The 17382-nt window shown below is 41.8% G+C and overlaps 1 protein-coding gene across 5 annotated transcripts in view; it reads left to right on the top strand.

Moving 5' to 3' along the window:
- Positions 1 to 17382, top strand: part of AFF2 (AF4/FMR2 family member 2) — a 626935-nt gene that overhangs the window by 424672 nt on the left and 184881 nt on the right. For all 5 annotated transcript variants that reach the window (XM_039912362.1, XM_039912363.1, XM_029067285.2 and 2 more), the window contains one exon: positions 14302 to 14346. In XM_039912362.1, the coding sequence (XP_039768296.1) occupies positions 14302 to 14346 (45 nt within the window). The remainder of the gene's footprint in view (positions 1 to 14301; positions 14347 to 17382) is intronic.

The following is a 17382-nucleotide window of genomic DNA, read 5'->3' as shown; positions in this document are numbered from 1 at the left end:
CTGAGAGAAAGGCATATCGTTGCATAACAGGTGTTTGAGGCTGATCTAAAAACTTCCCAGCATCAGGATGAGGAATCATACTCTGCTTTCAAGCGCAAATCGTTAAACATTTTAAAATTAATGAAACATATTTTATAAGGATAGCTGAGTCCCTGGATAGATAGGTTAGAGATTAGGAGGAAGATAATAGATTTTGAGATGCCGAGTGCCCCTTTCCCAGACTCCCCTGGATAACTTATAAAGTATACCTTTGGTAGCATCAATTGCTTTGTTTAAACAGGCATTCTATTTTAGATTTAAAACTTCCTCCTTCATGACCTTCTTTTTGTATGGAAAAGGCCCCCAAACTGATTCTATGGGTCTATGAATTTCTCTTTACAGTATAACATCTATTGGTAAGTTTATTTATCTTGAGTTGGGAGGTTTTTTGGATTCTAGCTATATGTCTTCTCTACAGATCTTGTTTTTGCACTTTTGGCATCAGTCAGAATAAATGGGAATAGAGGAGTCTGCCAAGGCCGCTGCAGGGAATTTCCCTGAAGGATCCCCAGTCTCCTAATATATCAGTGTCTCCTCTTGTCTGTTTCTGATGGGGTCCAGCAGCAGGTCAGCATCCTTAGGTAAAGAAAGGCTTCCTGAAGTGAGCAGCAGTCATGGAAAGTAAATTAATGGAACCCGGCATCTGCTGAACTCCTTGACAATAAGGAATTCTCGCTGCCAACATTTAGAACCCTTTGGAAGTGGTCTCCATTGGAAACCAGCTTTCGACTTTCTGCCCTGGGCTGCCAAAAGTATTTCAGCAGAAAATGCTAAAGTAAGTTGAACTTTGAATGATAATTTCAATGACTGTCTCCTGAAATGGATTACTGCTCTGGTACTGCACCTCCGAGGCTCCGGGGTTGAACTGTGCAAGATGAAAATCTGTCTGCACTGACAGTTGAAAAGGTCGTGGGTGAACTGATGTCAGGTGATCTCAACCCAATCCAAAATCTCGATTAGCAGAAAGATTTAGGAACCGTTGTGGGTTTTTCTGTCTTTTCAAACCACCAGATCGTTCCTTCCTCGACTAAGCTAACCAATGGATGAGACTCAACTGCCAATTAGAGCTTACCTAAAACTTGTCTGGAAGAATCCAGATGGTTGAAATGTATTGAAATGAGATGGTTGAAATTTGAAACTTGGTGAGCTTTTGCAAGACCTTTTTTTTTCTATTTTTATTTTTCTTCTATTTTTTCAATTTTCTGAGGTCATTATAAAAGCCTCATTTCTTGGTGATCCAAGTATGAAATGTCATTTTTACTTTTTAAAATATTTTATACCTGCATTGCTGTCAGATTTTCAGAAGGTTAAAATAAGCAGTGCCATATTGCGCCAGACCAGTGGCTCTTTCAATCCAATATTGTCCCTCCAATATTGGCATCAAAATATACTTGGAGGAACAGGGTCAAACTATGTTCTATTTAGTTCAGTGGTGCCATTCTGAGAAAGGAAAAGAGCCTCTACTCAAGGAACCAAACTAGGGAAAGCCCTAAATGCAGCCCAAAAAAGAGACACTGAGGAGACAGGTAGGATGTGCCAGACCCACGCAACAGCCTCCCAGGATACTTCAAGTTCTCAGAATCTTTTCTGTAGAGGGAAAGCTATATCCAGTTTGTCCACTTATATTTCACAAGAAGACTTAATAAGAATAGAACATGGCTATCTCATGGAGTAATTGAATAGTTTTTTTGATCGTAATCTTAAAATGCTCGTGCCAGAGAGGAGCAGATTCAAAAATCTTGTCTCCACGTTCAGAGCACCGTACTAAGCACTCGCCGGAAGCACACAGTATAGTAAACATATTTAGCATGCATTGATTCAGTTCAGGAATGTGTTTGTTGTGGTTTTTTTATGGTACTTGTTAGACACTGTGTGCCAGGCACTATACTAGACACTGGAGTAGATTCAAGATAATCTGGTTGGACACCATCCCTTTCCCACAGGGGGCTCACAATCTTAATCCCCATTTTGTAGATGAGATAACTCAGGTACAGAAAAGTTAAATGACTTGCCCAAGGTCACACAGCAAACAAGTGATGGAGCTGGGTATAGAATAGTGAGAACTGGGATTAGAACCCAGGTGGTACAGTCTCTAATATACAGTCTCTACAGTACACAATATATTATGGCTTCACATTATGTCTGCTTTTTATTTTGCTCTTTTGCCTATTTCCACTTCCGAGTAATTGATTTAGAGAGCTCAAGTGTATCCACTCTTCCAAGAAAGGACAATTGGCAACACAAGTATATTGTAAAAGTAAGCGAACATTCCAGTTAGGCATCCCAAGCCACTGTAGTCCGTGCATTATCCTAGTTTTAGCCTTGGGTTTACAATACAGCGTGCTCAGAGTTCACCGGGGAATGAGCTTCTACTGAATGCCAGAGGCCTTTCCTTTACGGCATGCGCTGTGTCAAGGGTATGCATTTTGCAACCTGATTTTCCAGAGGTGACAGGCCCTTCAGTGAGCTGATAGTCTCCAAGCATGCTTTAAGTGTGGGGCAGATGATGCTGTAGGGGCATCTCTTAACCTAACTGGAGATATTAAGCCCAGCCCAGGGGAACGTTAAAAAACCAGAAATATCTTTTATTTGCTCTATTGATTTTTCTGCCAAAAATGTAACAAATCGTGGTGTTTTCAAATAAAACCATCAAGTCTAAACTCCAATTTTAAAGAACAATTTCCTAGACACAAAGATCTAGGATACATTCCTTGAATGAGGCAGAAGAGGAAAATGGGGCAGTAGCTGCCTTGAGTACAGAGCCAGAGAGGGGACGTCTGTGGCTGTGAACCATTATTTATAACAGAGCAGAGTGGTAATTTTGCCACTATCACATCTCAAATATGTGACCATTTTCATAGTAATAAAACTATTACTCTGTAACTGTTTACTTATCAAGAGACCATTACGTGATTGATGACCTGAAAATGGAGGTTATCTTTCAATTCATTTGAAATGCAAACTGACTAGAAAATCTATATCTATTGTGGCATATTTTTAGGCAAAATCAGGCACCTACTTTGACACCCTCCCTCCCCCATTTACATATCTTTGAGAAGAAAAATCACATAAAAGCCATCAAGAAACACATTTCACAGCAGGCAAATTAATTGGTTTTACAGTATTTGAATGGAGGGTTTGTCAAATAAAACATGCCATGACAGTTAATAGTGTCATTTAGAGGCAGAAAATTATTGGCTTATTTGTTATTGGATAAAAGGAAGGCAAACACTTTGTATTAGGAAGTTTTAATGTGTTTAAAATCCTCATTAGGGATTTATGGACATTCTTGCTTAGCATAGCGCCTCATTAATTTGAAGCTAAACAGTTACTTCTGTGTTTCAATTCCAGTGTTTTTTTAACTTTTCTTTAATTAGATCTTGCATTAGGGTTTGGTGTCTACACCACTGGAGATGTAGAATTAATTAATGAGATTTATAAATCTAATGGAAGTAAGTTATTCTGAGCTATCGTTTCATTTTAGTGAGCAGTTAAACAGAATGTAAGTGTGCCCGGATCTAAGAGATTTCAAAAGTACAGAAGAAATCTGAAGTTCACTGACTATATTTAACAATGTCACTTGGCATTAAATAGATAAAAGTATTTTAATTAGAGTTATAACTAGGAAGGGAGATAGGATTGGTTGCCTATTCAAATGGCTTGTTCCGTAAGATGTAAGTTAGTGCTGTCAAAGAAGTGCAGTTGTATCTCCATTTGTGTGGAATAATAGTGTCATCCAGTGGCAATTAAGATAATCATAAGAATAGGGTATAGAGATATTAATAAAGATATTATCAAGATCGCTAGATGGTAGTCTGTATTTGGATCAAATTCTCAGGCAGCTTTTGCCTTTAATTTTTTTTGTTTTACTATTTTTATAGAGGACATATGTACATATTTTTGCAAAGCTGGTTGAACTTATATTGCCTTATGGCAGACTTGCTTGAAATAATCCAACCAAATAATCCAAGTTTGCCATTTTAACAGAGGCATTTGAAGTTTTGGTCATTTTTAATGAAAAAAGACTATAGCTGTTTTTTGCTTGGTAGGATCATGTTTCACGAACTTTGGAAAAGGGTTTTTCTTTTCCAGAAGGCAGTTTAAAAATAGAACTCAAAGAAGTGAATGAAAATGAATAATTGCAAACAAGCTTAGAGCAATTAATTTGAGACTGCACATTGCCCTTGCAGCTGTGTCTTCTCAAACTACTATAAAAATTTGAACGGCTACTCCTCCGTTTTAATGAGGAAATCCTTGCTTCTTGGGGATACCTTTTGTTTCTCTAGGTGCATTAGGAACCTCATCAATCCAAGATGTTTTCTTAAGTCTCGGCTACTTTAGAATACTTCGCTTGAGTTTTGTTTTCTGAGCATAAGCCTCTCGAATAATTAAAAGTAGTTTGAATGTATCCCAAATGCGAATTATCCCTCAGGCTTGAAAAACATCTATGCAGGTTGCATTGATGAATCTGCCATTTTCACTCATATATAGCCTTAAGCGTTCCTTTCCCCTTGATGTCGGTCCAGTGGAAAGAGCAGAGATCTAAGATTTTGGAGGCCTGGGTTTATTCCTGGGTCTGCCTGTGGGGAAGGTCACTGACCAAAGAACCTCCAAAAGCATCCCACGCAGTTGACAGACCCTGCAGGAATCCTGCAAAATAATTAACTACTGTGGGTGGGGAAGACCGCAGAGGCTACGAAGGCAATCATCAGCTAGATCGGGATGCTTTGGCACTGTATTGTGGTCCCTTTGGCTCTAAACGGGTCCCGCTTGTAAACTCCCTGTTTGTGTACTTGACAGTGTGTTGCACTTGATACCCCAGAGGGAACAGAACTGGCAGGGACAAGCAAGGGCAAGTGATGTGGCACAAAACCCGATAGTCAATTTCTCCACACGTGTCCTTGATCCTGTGGTCTCAGGCCTCAGACTCTGCTGTTGGTTCAGACAGGATGATTCTGTCACTTAAATGTCATCTGTCCCCTGCAAGGTGCAAATTCAGTCTGGGAGGTCATGACAACACTGAGGCAATGTTGGACATCACCTAAGGTATAGCTAATAATAAATAATAATTATGGTATTTGTTAAACACTTAGCAGGTGCCAAACACCGTGCTAGGTAGTGGGATAGGTGCCGGATCTATTTTTTGGGGAAAAAAAAATCTGATTCACATTTTCAGTGACTTTATATTCATTCTGCCTGGAACTGGATATCAATAAATGTTAAAATCTGCAGCAACTCACCCCTGCCTAGGCTGAAACTTACCATTAAAACCTGAATTAACTTAAGGGGTTTATCGTAGTCACAACTGAGCTGATTGTTTGGTTATGGTCATTTGGTTCACTCATCCCCTACTGGCCTCAAACTAAACCTCTAAATATTGTTTCTGCATTCCTCACTCCAAAAAAGTTGTGATGTCTATTCATAATGGAAATGACCCTTGGGAATAGCTGCTCGTGATCATTCATCGGGAGCAGTTTATGTTGGGGTGGTTAAAAAGATTATTTCTGCCATGTATCTGTTAAGAGCCCAAAATGTGTAGAGCAGATTTGGGGTCACCATAAGCAGGATGAAGCTTTGAGACCAGAGGAAGGATCGGAGATAGGGCAGCTCAGAGTTAGGGGAACTTGGTGGGGCTGGGGAGAATGAAAGAGGATAAGGGAATAAAGCAAAAGATGAGAAAAATGGAAGAGAGAGAAAAAAGAGAGAAAGGAGAAACAGAAAAGAGGGGGCAAAAGACAGTTGGGACTACTGCTTGGTGGCAGGCATGACCCAGGATGATCTAATTTAGGCGGGAATGCCAAGACCTCCACCATTTTGTGGCCAGGGCCCAAGCAACAGTGCTAGGCTCTGGTCAGCCAAACTGGCAGATCCTGAGCTAGATCACTTTGAGACTGCAGGAAAAAAAAAGTGGTGGCACTGTTGCCCTAAAACCACCTCCAGTGCAATTGCCATGATCTAAACAGAAACAGTCCTGCCTGCCAGCCATCCTGTCAAGATCAGCCCTTGAGGGGGAGGGGGAAGGGGAAGGGGCAGTTGTGGATAAAAATGAAATTTGGGTGCAGCCAGAATATGTTCAAGCCACATTAAAAACTCATAGAAGCAGCGTGACTTAGTGGAAAGACCCCAGGCTTGGGAGGCAGAGGATCTGGGTTCTCGTCCTGGCTCTGCCATTTTGCTGTGTGACCTTGGGCAAGTCACTTAAGTTCTCAGTTCCACAGTTATATGTAAAATGGGAATTAGGACTGTGAGCCCCACATGGGACAACCTCATTACTTTGCATCGCCTTGATTCTATTTAGTTGCCATTGTTTTTACGAGATGTTCTTCCCCTTGACTCTATTGCCATTGTTCTTGTCTGTCCGTCTCCCCAGATTAGATTGTAAGCCCGTCAAACGGCAGGGACTGTCTCTATCTGTTGCCCACTTGTTCATTCCAAGTGCTTAGTACAGTGCTGTGCACATAGTAAGCGCTCAATAAATACTATTGAATGAATATCTACCCCAGTGCTTAGAACAGTGCATGGCACATAGTAAGCGCTTAACAAATACCATCATTTTTATAATGGGGTTGGCACCTTGCAGCTATACTACTGAAGAGGAAGAGAAGATTTCCTATTCCCAGCCTTCTCTCTTTCATTCACATCTTCACTGCTGCTGAGGAGTCCTGTCACTCCTGCTTAACATTCAAGTGCCCAGTGGAAAGCCCCCCCAAAATCTGTCTTTACCTGATTCAAGGAAGTGTGGATTACTCTAACCTTCCCGTGTGGATATAATAATGTTGGTATTTGTTACTATGTGCAACTTACTATTACACTTAGTATGTGCAGAACATTGTTCTAAGCGCTGGAGTAGATACAGGGTAATCAGGTTGTCCCATGTGAGGCTCAGAGTCTTAATCCCAATTTTACAGATGAGGGAACTGAGGCACAGAGAAGGTAAGTGACTTGCCCACAGTCACACAGCTGACAAGTGGCAGAGCTGGGATTCGAACCCTTGACCTCTGACTCCCAAGCCTGTCCTCTTTCCACTATGCCTGAGGGTTGTCTACAGCCCGATCTGTATTCAATCTGTACTAGATGTGTTAGATTTTAATCACGAAGAAGAAGGGGATCACGTCTCTGATTTTTTGGTATTTTTCCCAGTGTGGCACAATTCACATATGTTCATTTCGTACCTGCTTCCGGATAGTGTATGTAGAAATCCATCTATTTGACCTGATTCTACATTATTTCAGTTGTGCATTTACATTTCTGATACTAAATTGTCATGGCAGATTTATGTGCTAAATCATTTTTCATGGACTACATTGCCTTCTGACATTTTTTATTTGGCTGGGAAAGAATATTTTAAAGTAAACATTTTTATGCAAAAAAGTTTTCCAGATCAAAGCAAAATAGCTGGAGGACTTAGATTTGCAGCTCATGTAACATTAGCTGTTCATGAGTCACAGATCTAACCATAGAACAGGTGAAAGTTATAAAAGTTGTTGGTCTTTTCAGGCTAATTACTAAGATCTGTCCTTCCTGTTGATGTTGCTCTTGGGGTTTAAAAAGCAAATCAAAAAACATGTAAATGAAGATTTAAAGCCTTGAGATTCCCTGATGCCAGTTGAAAGAATTACTGAAAACTCATTTGGAAGTATGATAAAATCACTTGATTTTTCATTTTTTTAGTAATCTGTATAGAAGAAGTTCCAAGTCGCTTGATTAAGTTATTGGGTAAATGCAGCAATTTATTAATGAAATGCTAATAGTAATTAGTTATGAGACCACAATTAATGTAGGTTATGAGTATTATATTACTTCACTCTGTATTGACAGAGCTGCACTTGGTCCCCGTAGTAAGTCAGCATTAGCAACTGTTAGTTTTAGTACACATTTTGTGGATAATGAACTTGAAATTTCTGAATATTGCTTTGAAATATATGATTTCTTGAAGAAATAAGCCTATTGTAGATCTGAGCTTTTCAAGTCACAATGGATTGCTAAAGAATGATCTTGGAAAAATGGCTTCTCCCTTTGAAATCCATTAATAGTAACACACTAAAAGACTTTCACAGATCTCTGTGATAGTTATGTAATAAATCTTTTCATGTTTTGCATTTATATAAGTGTTTTCCATTTAATGTCAATTTCTGCTTGTGTGTATGTGTCTGGGCCACAGTCACAGTGCATTTAATATTCAGGAGTATATTTAAATGGATTAATATATCAGAATAATTAGAGCAATGTAAAGCCTACTAAAAAAATCAGTGTTGTTAGATGGAAAGTTTGATTTTTCACAGGCACAAAACATTACTAACAAATTCTAACTATTTCTTAGGGTAAGGATTCATCGTTAGGTTCTCGTTGCAGAATCTTTCAATACATTACATGTCAGTGGGTCTTCCTTGGGAATAGGAAGATGTGTCCATAAAATGAATTTCTCAACATTCTGGGTCATCCAAGGCCTTGCTGCCCAGTTGGTGACTCTATGGACCATTTGTATCTCCAGCTACTTGCTTTTACTCCTGGGAGACATTTTTATCCTTCGTTGTCTCTATCATAGAGTTATCAGTGGCATGGAAAGAACGTGAAGCCCTTAGTCATCTTTTTGGCAGCTCGTTGGCTTCTTGTTAAAAAAAAAAAAAGTTCCTTAAAAAAAGAGATTAAAGCTGGGCATGACAAGATTCGGGATTAGCCAGATGAACTTTCTGCACCATTAAGCAGAGTGAATAAAGGAGGTTGAGGGTGCTTCAGGTGTTAAGCAAGAGTAGAGAGTTCAGCAAGAGGCAGTTCCTTCAAATTTCTCCATTTTGGGTATGTTAACTTATATTTCCACAGCCATAAAGTGAGCATCCCGTTTAGGAAAGTGCTTATGCCACTATTTTAATGATAAATGCTAGACATAGAGATAAGAGAAGATAGGATGGGGAAAAATCAGATAGCGTTTCTCTAGCCATTAACATCCCTGAAGAATCCAGAGCCGACCCCTCTCAAGTCTGGGCCCTTAATGCCACCAGGGTTCAGAGCATGGACTATTTAGACAGGGGGTCTTTTAACTTGGGAGAGCTCTGATCCACCATTAACCAGGGCCTACTTTCCATTAAGAAGTGAAATGTACAGGAGGCAGCATTTTAAAGGTCAACACTGGTATTCAGAATCAACTTCAGCAGAGCAGAATTGGAAACCCATCTGGCAATATGTTGCTGAGAGTCTTTTGGTGCGGGGGTTCGAGCCCAGTCATTAGAGGGGTAGGGTAAAATATAAGGGTCTATTCATTACATGAGCATTTTAAACTCAAATGTTTTCTAAGAAATCCAGTTCAAATTAGTCCCTGGAGAATGGATGTTTGTCCGACCATGACTACAGCATCCTACTCGAGTTTGATTGCTTCTCTTGATCGAAGAATTTGCAGTTAGATTTACAGCAAAACTCAAGAGTCTACATTCGTACTTGTTTTGATAGATTTTTTTCTCTAAGGCTATCGATTTTGGCAATTTCAGATGTAGGTAATTGTAGGTGAGTGCAATAGAGGTACAAGTCCTCTTGATATTCTTATATATTCACTTTATGCATAGAAACCATTTATGGTACGCTGGGGTGGGAGGGGCCACGTTTTGCAAAAGTCATAGTGAGAAAGAAGCAGCTCTTCTGTGGGTAGGGCCCAAAAAGGGAGAGGACTGTATTGGGCAGAAAATGAGAATGAGGTGTAGGGGTTTTTTTTTAACCAATCAGTGAACACTGTACTAAGAGCTTTTCAATACAACAGAATTGGTAGGCCCGTTCCCTGCCCACAAGGAGCTTACAGTCTAGAGGGGGAGACAGGCATGAAAATAAATGATGAATATGTACCTAAGTACTGTGGGGCTGAGGGTGAGAAGTATATCGAGTGCTTACAGGGCACAGATACAAGTGCATAGAGAGCACAGAAGGGAGAGTGAGTAGGGGAGATGAGGTCTTAATCAGGGAAGACCCCTTGGAGGAGATGTGATTTTAGTAAGGCTTTGAAGTTGAGGAAAGTGGTGGTTTGTGGTAAATGAAAAGGGGCGGGGTGGTCCAGGCCGGAGGGAGGACGTGGACAAGAGTGTCGGCGGCAAGATCATAATAATGGTGGTATTTGTTAAATGCTTACTGAGTGCCAGGCACTGTTCTAAGCTCTGGAAACAAGATAGACAAGATGGAGGCGCAGGGAGAGGACCGGCATTAAAGAAGCAAAGTGCAATCAGGGCTGTAGTAGATCAGCGAGCTGGACTGGGTTACAATAGGAAATCAGTGAGGAGATGGTAAGCGGGAGCAAGTTAAAGAGTGCTTTAAAGACAATGATAAGACCACTATAGGGTTGAATGGGCAACCACTGGAGGTTCTCGAGGATTGGGAAGAAGTGGACAGAATGCTTTGTAGGGGGCAGTAAAGTGAGCATAGGCCTGGGGGTCAGAAGGCCATGGGTTCTAATCCCGCTCTGCCACTTGTCTGCTGTGTGGCCTCGGGCAAGTCACTTCACTTCTCTGTGCCTCAGTTAAATCATCTGTAAAATGGGGATTAAGACTATGAGCCCCACATGGGACAATCTGATTACCTGTTATCTCCCCCCAGCGCTTAGAACAGTGCTTGGCATATAGTAAGTGCTTAACAATTACTATAATTGTAAAATAAGAGCTAGAGATGGGGAGACAGGAGGCCGATGCAGTTGTCAAGACAAGATATAAGTGCTTAGATCGGGGTAATGGCACTTGGGATGGAGAGAAAAGAGCAGATGTTAGTGATGTTGTGAAGCTAGAACTGTGGCAGGCTTTGGTGATAGATTGAATATGTGGATTGAATGAGAGCGATGGATCAAGGATAATAACACAGCTTATGGGGTTTTGAGATGGGGGATAGTGGTGTTTTCTACAGTGATGGGAAAGGCATGGGGAGCATAGAGTTTGGATGGTAAAATGAGGAGTTCTGTTTTGGACATGTTAAATCTGAGGTGTCAGCAGGACAGCTGGAGATGTCCTGAAGGCAAGAGACAATGTGAAACTGCAGAGGAGGAGAGAGATCAGGGCAGGAAAGATGGTTTTGGGAATCATCTGCAAAGAGATAGTAGGTTGTAGGTTTTGGGTTTTTTTTCTTTGGCTTGTTTTTTTCATGGTATATTTTAAGTGTTTACTGCATACCAGGCACTGTACTAAGCCCTGGGGTAGATACAAATTAATCAGGTTGGACACAGTCCATGTTCCACACAGAGCTCACTGTCTTAATCCCCGTTTTACAGATGAGGTAATTTAGGCACAGAGAAGTTAAGTGACTTCCCCAAAGTCACACAGCAGATAAGTGGTGGAGCTGGGGAGTGAACCCCAAGTCCTTCTGACTCGCAGACCTGTGCTTTATCCACTAGGCCACACTCGTTGACACCGTGAGTGGCAATGAGTTCTCCCAGGGAGTGGGTATCGACGGAGAATAGAAGAGGACCAAGAGTTGAGCCTTGAGGGACTCCCACAGTTAGAGGGTGGGAGACAGAGGAGGAGCCTGCCAAGGAGACTGAGAATGAGGAGAGGACGAGGATAGGACAGTGTCAGCGAAGCCAAGGTTGGAGAGTGTTTCCAGGATTAGGGAGTGGACCATGGTGTTGCAGGCAGCCAAGAGGTCGAGGAAGATTAGGATGGAGTAGAGGCCATTGATTATGGCAAGAAGGAGGTCATTGGCTACCGTAGGGCAGTTTCCTTGGCATGAAGGGGGCAGAAGGCACCTTAGAGGGGTCACTGTGCCACTTAACTCCTGTGCCTCTGGCCCCTCCAATGCTGTGTAACCTCTGACCATGTGAGACAAAAATAGGACTTGAAATAACTCTCCCGGGAGCTATTTCGGGAGGTGGGGAGATGGGAACCTCGTCTGGACTAATACCCACTGGTTAGTCATTTTGCACTTGGGGGTAACTTGTCCTAGGACAGAAGCTATCAATGGGCTTCCACTGTTGCAGCTCAGAAGTGGCCCCATCCACATCATAATCCCAAAACATCGGCATCCACTTCATAATTACCTTGGCCACTGCCCTCACCCCTCTCTTTCTTGCGTCCCTGCTTAGGATATGGGAGGAGTTATCTGGTGTAATGGAGTAGCGACATTAAACATGGTGAAAATCATTTTTATATTTCCAGTATTTTAGAACTGTTGTGTTTAAATTGTAAGAGTTGTCTTGGAAAAAAAATAGCTGCAGAGAGGCCATCACTGGGGGTGTGTCATTCCGGGCTGGTCACCTGGCATGGAGGAGGTAAGGGATTTGAGGAGCAAAAGTTGCACCCGCAAATCTTACTCATATCTGATGACGAAAAGCAGAATGCCATAGTGGATAGAGCACAGCCTGGGAGTAAAAAGGTCATGGGTTTTAATCCCGACTGTCACTTGTCTGCTGTGTGACCTTGGGGAAGTCACTTCATTTCTCTGGGCCTCAGTTACCTCATCTATAAAATGAGGATTAATAATAATAATAATAATAATAATAATAATGGCATTTGTTAAGTGCTTACTATGTGCAAAGCACTGTTCCAAGCACTGGGAGGGATACAAGGTGATCAGATTGTCCCACGTGGGGCTCACGGTCTTAATCCCCATTTTACAGATGAGGTAACTGAGGCACAGAGAAGTGAAGTGGCTTGCCCAAAGTCACACAGCTGACCAGCGGCGGAGCTGGGATTAGAATCCATGACCTCAGACTCCCAAGCGCAGGTTCTTTCCACTGAGCCACATCACGCTCATCCCCATTAAGACTGTGAGCCCCATGTGGGACAGGGTGTCCAACCCTATTTGTTTGTGTCCACCCCAGTGCTTAGTACAGTGTCTGGCACCTAGTAAGTGCTTAACAAATGCCATAATTATCATTATTATTATCAGTGTTGTGCACACCACTGTCCTCCTGTGTCTCCCAGTGAACGGGACTAGGAGACCCCTCTTGGAGTCTCATTCTGGAGATGGTGGTGGAGCCATATTGGGGACGATGGAGAGGTGGCGATAGTTTCTCAATAAGGTGGGGTGGGGAAGAGGAGGAGAATTTAAAGAGTTGCAGTTTCACCCTTCCATTTCCCCTCTTCTCTACCCTCCTCTCTAGGCTGTAGCTCTGTCTGGAGTGTATTATTATTCATAGTAACAATAATAATAATTGTGGTATACATTAAGCACTCACCATGTGTCAAGCACTTGTTAGAATTGAAAGAGTTGCAGTTTCACTCTTCCATTTCCCCTCTTCTCTAGGCTGTAGCTCCGTCTGGAGTGTATTATTCTTCGTAGTAATAATAATAATAATTGTGGTATACATTAAGCCCTCACCATGTGTCAAGCACTTTTTCTAAGCACTCCCCCGCTAGACTGAAAGCTCGTTGTGGGCAGGGAATGTGTCCGTTTATTGTTATATTGTACTCTCCCAAGTGCTTAGTACAGCGCTCTGCACACATTAAATGTTCAGTAAATTCGATTCAATGAATATGAGTTAATCAGGTTGTACACAAGTCCCCAAATGCACATGTGGCTCACAGTCTAGGAGGGAGAACAGGTATTGAACCCCCATTTGACACAGATGAGGAAACTGAGACATAGAGAGTGAAGTGACTTGCCCTAGGTCACACAGCAACCAGGTGGCTGAGCTGATAGTAGAACCCAGGTCCCCTGAATCCCAGAGTGTCCTCTTTCCGGTCGGCCGTGCCGCTCCCCTTGTTTGCTGATCTAAATGACTTTGTATAAAGCAACATTTCCCAAAATACGGTTGGGATGGTTTCATTGATCTTAACAGCTGGTCAGAAAAAGGGCCTTAATTGTCTTAGAATCAGTTTTCTAATTCATAGGCTGAAGTCTATGACACACGTAGAGTGAAACGCTGTTTTCATTTCAAACCTCTAAAGTTCTAACTAGGAAACCTGAAAATACTGCTATTTAACAGGACTGGGGGCAGCCTGCATTTTAGCGTGCTGATAGACTGTTTACACATACATTGACTATCCTTTTACTGAGTTGGTGCTAGTGTTTTTGATTGGAATATCTTGGACCTGCCTGAAATTCTATTAACTGTGTCTGATTTGTTACTTGAAGGAAGTAGTAAGTTGCTTGTGGCCCACTCTGCCATCCTGAGGTTTGAATGCTTCTGTTGATTTAAAACACAATTGTCTGTTTAAGGATAATTACTGTTTTGTGTTTCATACAAAAGTATTTGATGGTTAATTTTCTTTCTCTATTTCCCAACAGATTAAGTATTATACAGTAAGCTTTTCTGGGAATAACTGAATTGTTTTTTGTTTTTTGTTTTTTTTTGGTTAGGTCAGCCTGCCCAATGATCCCAGCTGTGTGGAAGAAATCTTACGGGTGAGTTTAAACCTTTATTCCTGCATCTTTTAATAATGAAGCAATCTATTTGTTTAAACTGGTCAAAGTAATTATTTGCTGCATTAGTAACTCCATAATGGGGAATAGTCATATCCAGGCTTAATTCATCTACCTCTTTTAACATCACCCTACCGTTTTTCCTTCTCCCTAGCCCTCTCCCTTTGCTCCAGACAAGCCAGTCTTTCCTTAGCTTCTTGTCATCTTCCTGCTTTCTCTTCAAAACATGTCTCCCATCTGGAAATCACCTTTCAGCCTCACCTCCTCCAGGGAACATTCATTGAGAGAATGAGAGATAGCCAATGACAGCTCAACTTCTAAGACACCAGATTGTGTCTTAGAAGGTAAACCCTCTTGGATGTTGGGATCTCGGCCCTACAAACAAATCCCTAGAAAATAATCAGCAAGGAAAACATTCAAACACCAACAAAAAGTAGAGAAGAGCATCCTAAAAAGCTAAGAGGCCTGCTAATTCATCCGGCCACCTAAAAAGCAACCTTCAGGGGTATGGGAAATTTGTCTTTTGTTCTGTTCTGCCACTCAAAGCTTAAATTATTACCCTGCCCATTTGAGACAACACCCCTCACGGTACAGCTCCCAGGCATGTTTGAGTGTGGTTAAGAATACCTCCTGGTTAGAGAACCTCCATTCTACCTGAGGGCCTGGTTTGTTTCTGTAACCACTTCTTGCACTGTCTCTAGTAGCCTGATCTGTATGTTCAATTGCCCACCTCCTCACACACTCACCACCAAATGCATGTGCGAACACACACGCGTGCACACACAGACACACACACAAACCATCTATCTTTTACCTTCCTCTTTTTCACGACATCTCATTTCAATTTTGAGAATATGGTATACTGACTGCAGCGCATCTTCACTTGTCCTCTGCTCTTGCAAAGAGACAGGACTTATGGCAGATGTCAGATGCCAGACAGTCATGCACTGCTTTCGGAAAGACCCGGGAGAATGGGAAAAAGCAGTGAAATAAAGGGCTGACTAAGATAAGCAGAGTATCTGACTCATCCTTCCTCCCCTCTCAGCAGCAGTGACACTGTTCAAAATGCAAAAGACTCAGAGAAGTGGGGGGGAAGAGATTAAGAAGTGTTGAGGGTGGTTAAAAGTGGAGGTGTACTAGGATAATGGTAAAATGAATGACTTCTCTTGTTCCATTCATAGTCATAAAACACCAAGATTGAACAAATATGAATAATTTGGAAGTGTACTTATTATTTGCTCTGGAAATATATGGTTCTCTCTGAAACATTTCATTTTAAAGCTGGTAGCTTAAATCCAGAGGCCTGTTTGGGGATGAAATGGTATTTGTGAGGCCAATTTAAAGACAAATTTTCTGTAGATTTCTTTTATAGTAAGTTGGTTAACAAACATACAAATATTTAGCATCTTGAACTTTCATGAATTTCATCTCCTGGCTATGTGCTGGATTTGTGCTTATCAGTACTAGATTTGGTTCAAAGAATATGGGGTGAAAAGTCTAGTTTATGCTTTGTGGCAGCGTGGATGCTAAATCAGTGAGGATTTTAGACTTGATTTAATAGTGATGATGGATGTTTAGGGTATCAAAGGGACTCTGTCTTCCCTTTACACATACTTTGTCATGATATTTACAGAACCCTAAATAACTCTGTGCCTTCCAGTTTCTCCAGTACTGTGATAGAGTTTTCTTAACAGAAACCAGTCCCTAACAGAGTCTTCCGTGAGGGCTTGAAGTGGTTCCAGGGAATTGTTCCAATGCTGTAACTTCCCTTTGGAATGCCTGAAAAAACAAGAACTGATCTGGCCAAGATTTGATGCCTCCTTTAGGCACCTCCCTCTAGGTATTACAGGCATCCAAGGGATTGGGGGTTTTATGTAATTGGGTCAATAGGAGGGTGAGAGTAAAGGTCAATGGTAGGAGTAATATGGTCTTACAGATCAGTTTTAAAAATGGCACTTCTTAAACTGTTGGTGGGACTTCCCATTCCAAAAAAGATTACCTCCTAGCCACTCCTCCTCCCTAACTCCCAGCTAGCAACTCTCATTCCGAATAGCTAGTTTTAGGGTAGACACCACTGTGTACAATTAAAAAGCCTGTGGAATGAACTTGTCCAAATTCTCATGAAAACCCCCAACCAAACAGGCAGCATTTCACAAAATTCCTGCTGTCACCATCACTTAATATTTTAGGCCGAAGGGTGATCAATTTCCTGGCCCAGGCCCTTGAGGCCTGAAATTGTGCATGATTTGCCCTCTGGTCCTGAGGGGAGCAAGGTCTGACCAGCCATCTTGTCAGGAGCTTGGCACATTAGTTGTCCGTGGATGGCCCACTGTGTTGTAATAACTAACAGTGCTGAAATTCAAGTAGGGGTTTGCGAGGGCACACATAGATAAGGCCTCAGAATTCCTTGTGTAGCCTGACTCCACAACCTTAGTTCACCTGCTTATGGACTTTGCCCTGCCCTCTTACAGGCTTTTTTTTTAAAAAAAAAGGTATTGTTAAGCACCTACTATGTGCTAGGCACTAGACTAAGCACTGGGTAGTTGTGAGATAATCAGGTTGGACATAGTCTTTGTCCCACATGGGATGCTCAGTCTTAATTTGTTTTACAGATAGGGTAACTGAGGCACAGAGAAATGAAATGATTTCCCCAAGGTCACACAGCAGACAAGTGGCAGAGCTAGAATTAAAACCCAGGTCCTACTGACTCCCAGGCCCATGCTCTATCCACTAGGCCATGTTGCTTCTTGTCTTTTTTAAGTGCTTACTATGTGTCACACACTGTTCTAAGCACCAGAGTAGATGCAAGATAATCAGGTTGGACTCAGTCCCCATCCCAGATAGGACTCACAGTCTAAATGATAGGGAGGAGGATTTAATCCCCATATTACAGATGAGGTAATTTAGGCACAGAGATGTTAAGTGACTTGCCCAAGGTCACACAGCAAGCAAGTGTTGGGGCTGGGACTCAAACCCAGTTCCTCTGATTCCCAAGTCAGGATCTTTCCACTAGGCCAA

This window comes from Ornithorhynchus anatinus, chromosome 6, assembly GCF_004115215.2.
Source record: "Ornithorhynchus anatinus isolate Pmale09 chromosome 6, mOrnAna1.pri.v4, whole genome shotgun sequence".
In the NCBI taxonomy this organism is placed as follows: Eukaryota; Metazoa; Chordata; class Mammalia; order Monotremata; family Ornithorhynchidae; genus Ornithorhynchus; species Ornithorhynchus anatinus.
The sequence above is the reverse complement of the archived record's forward strand: the minus strand, read 5'-3'. Positions and strand labels throughout refer to the sequence as shown.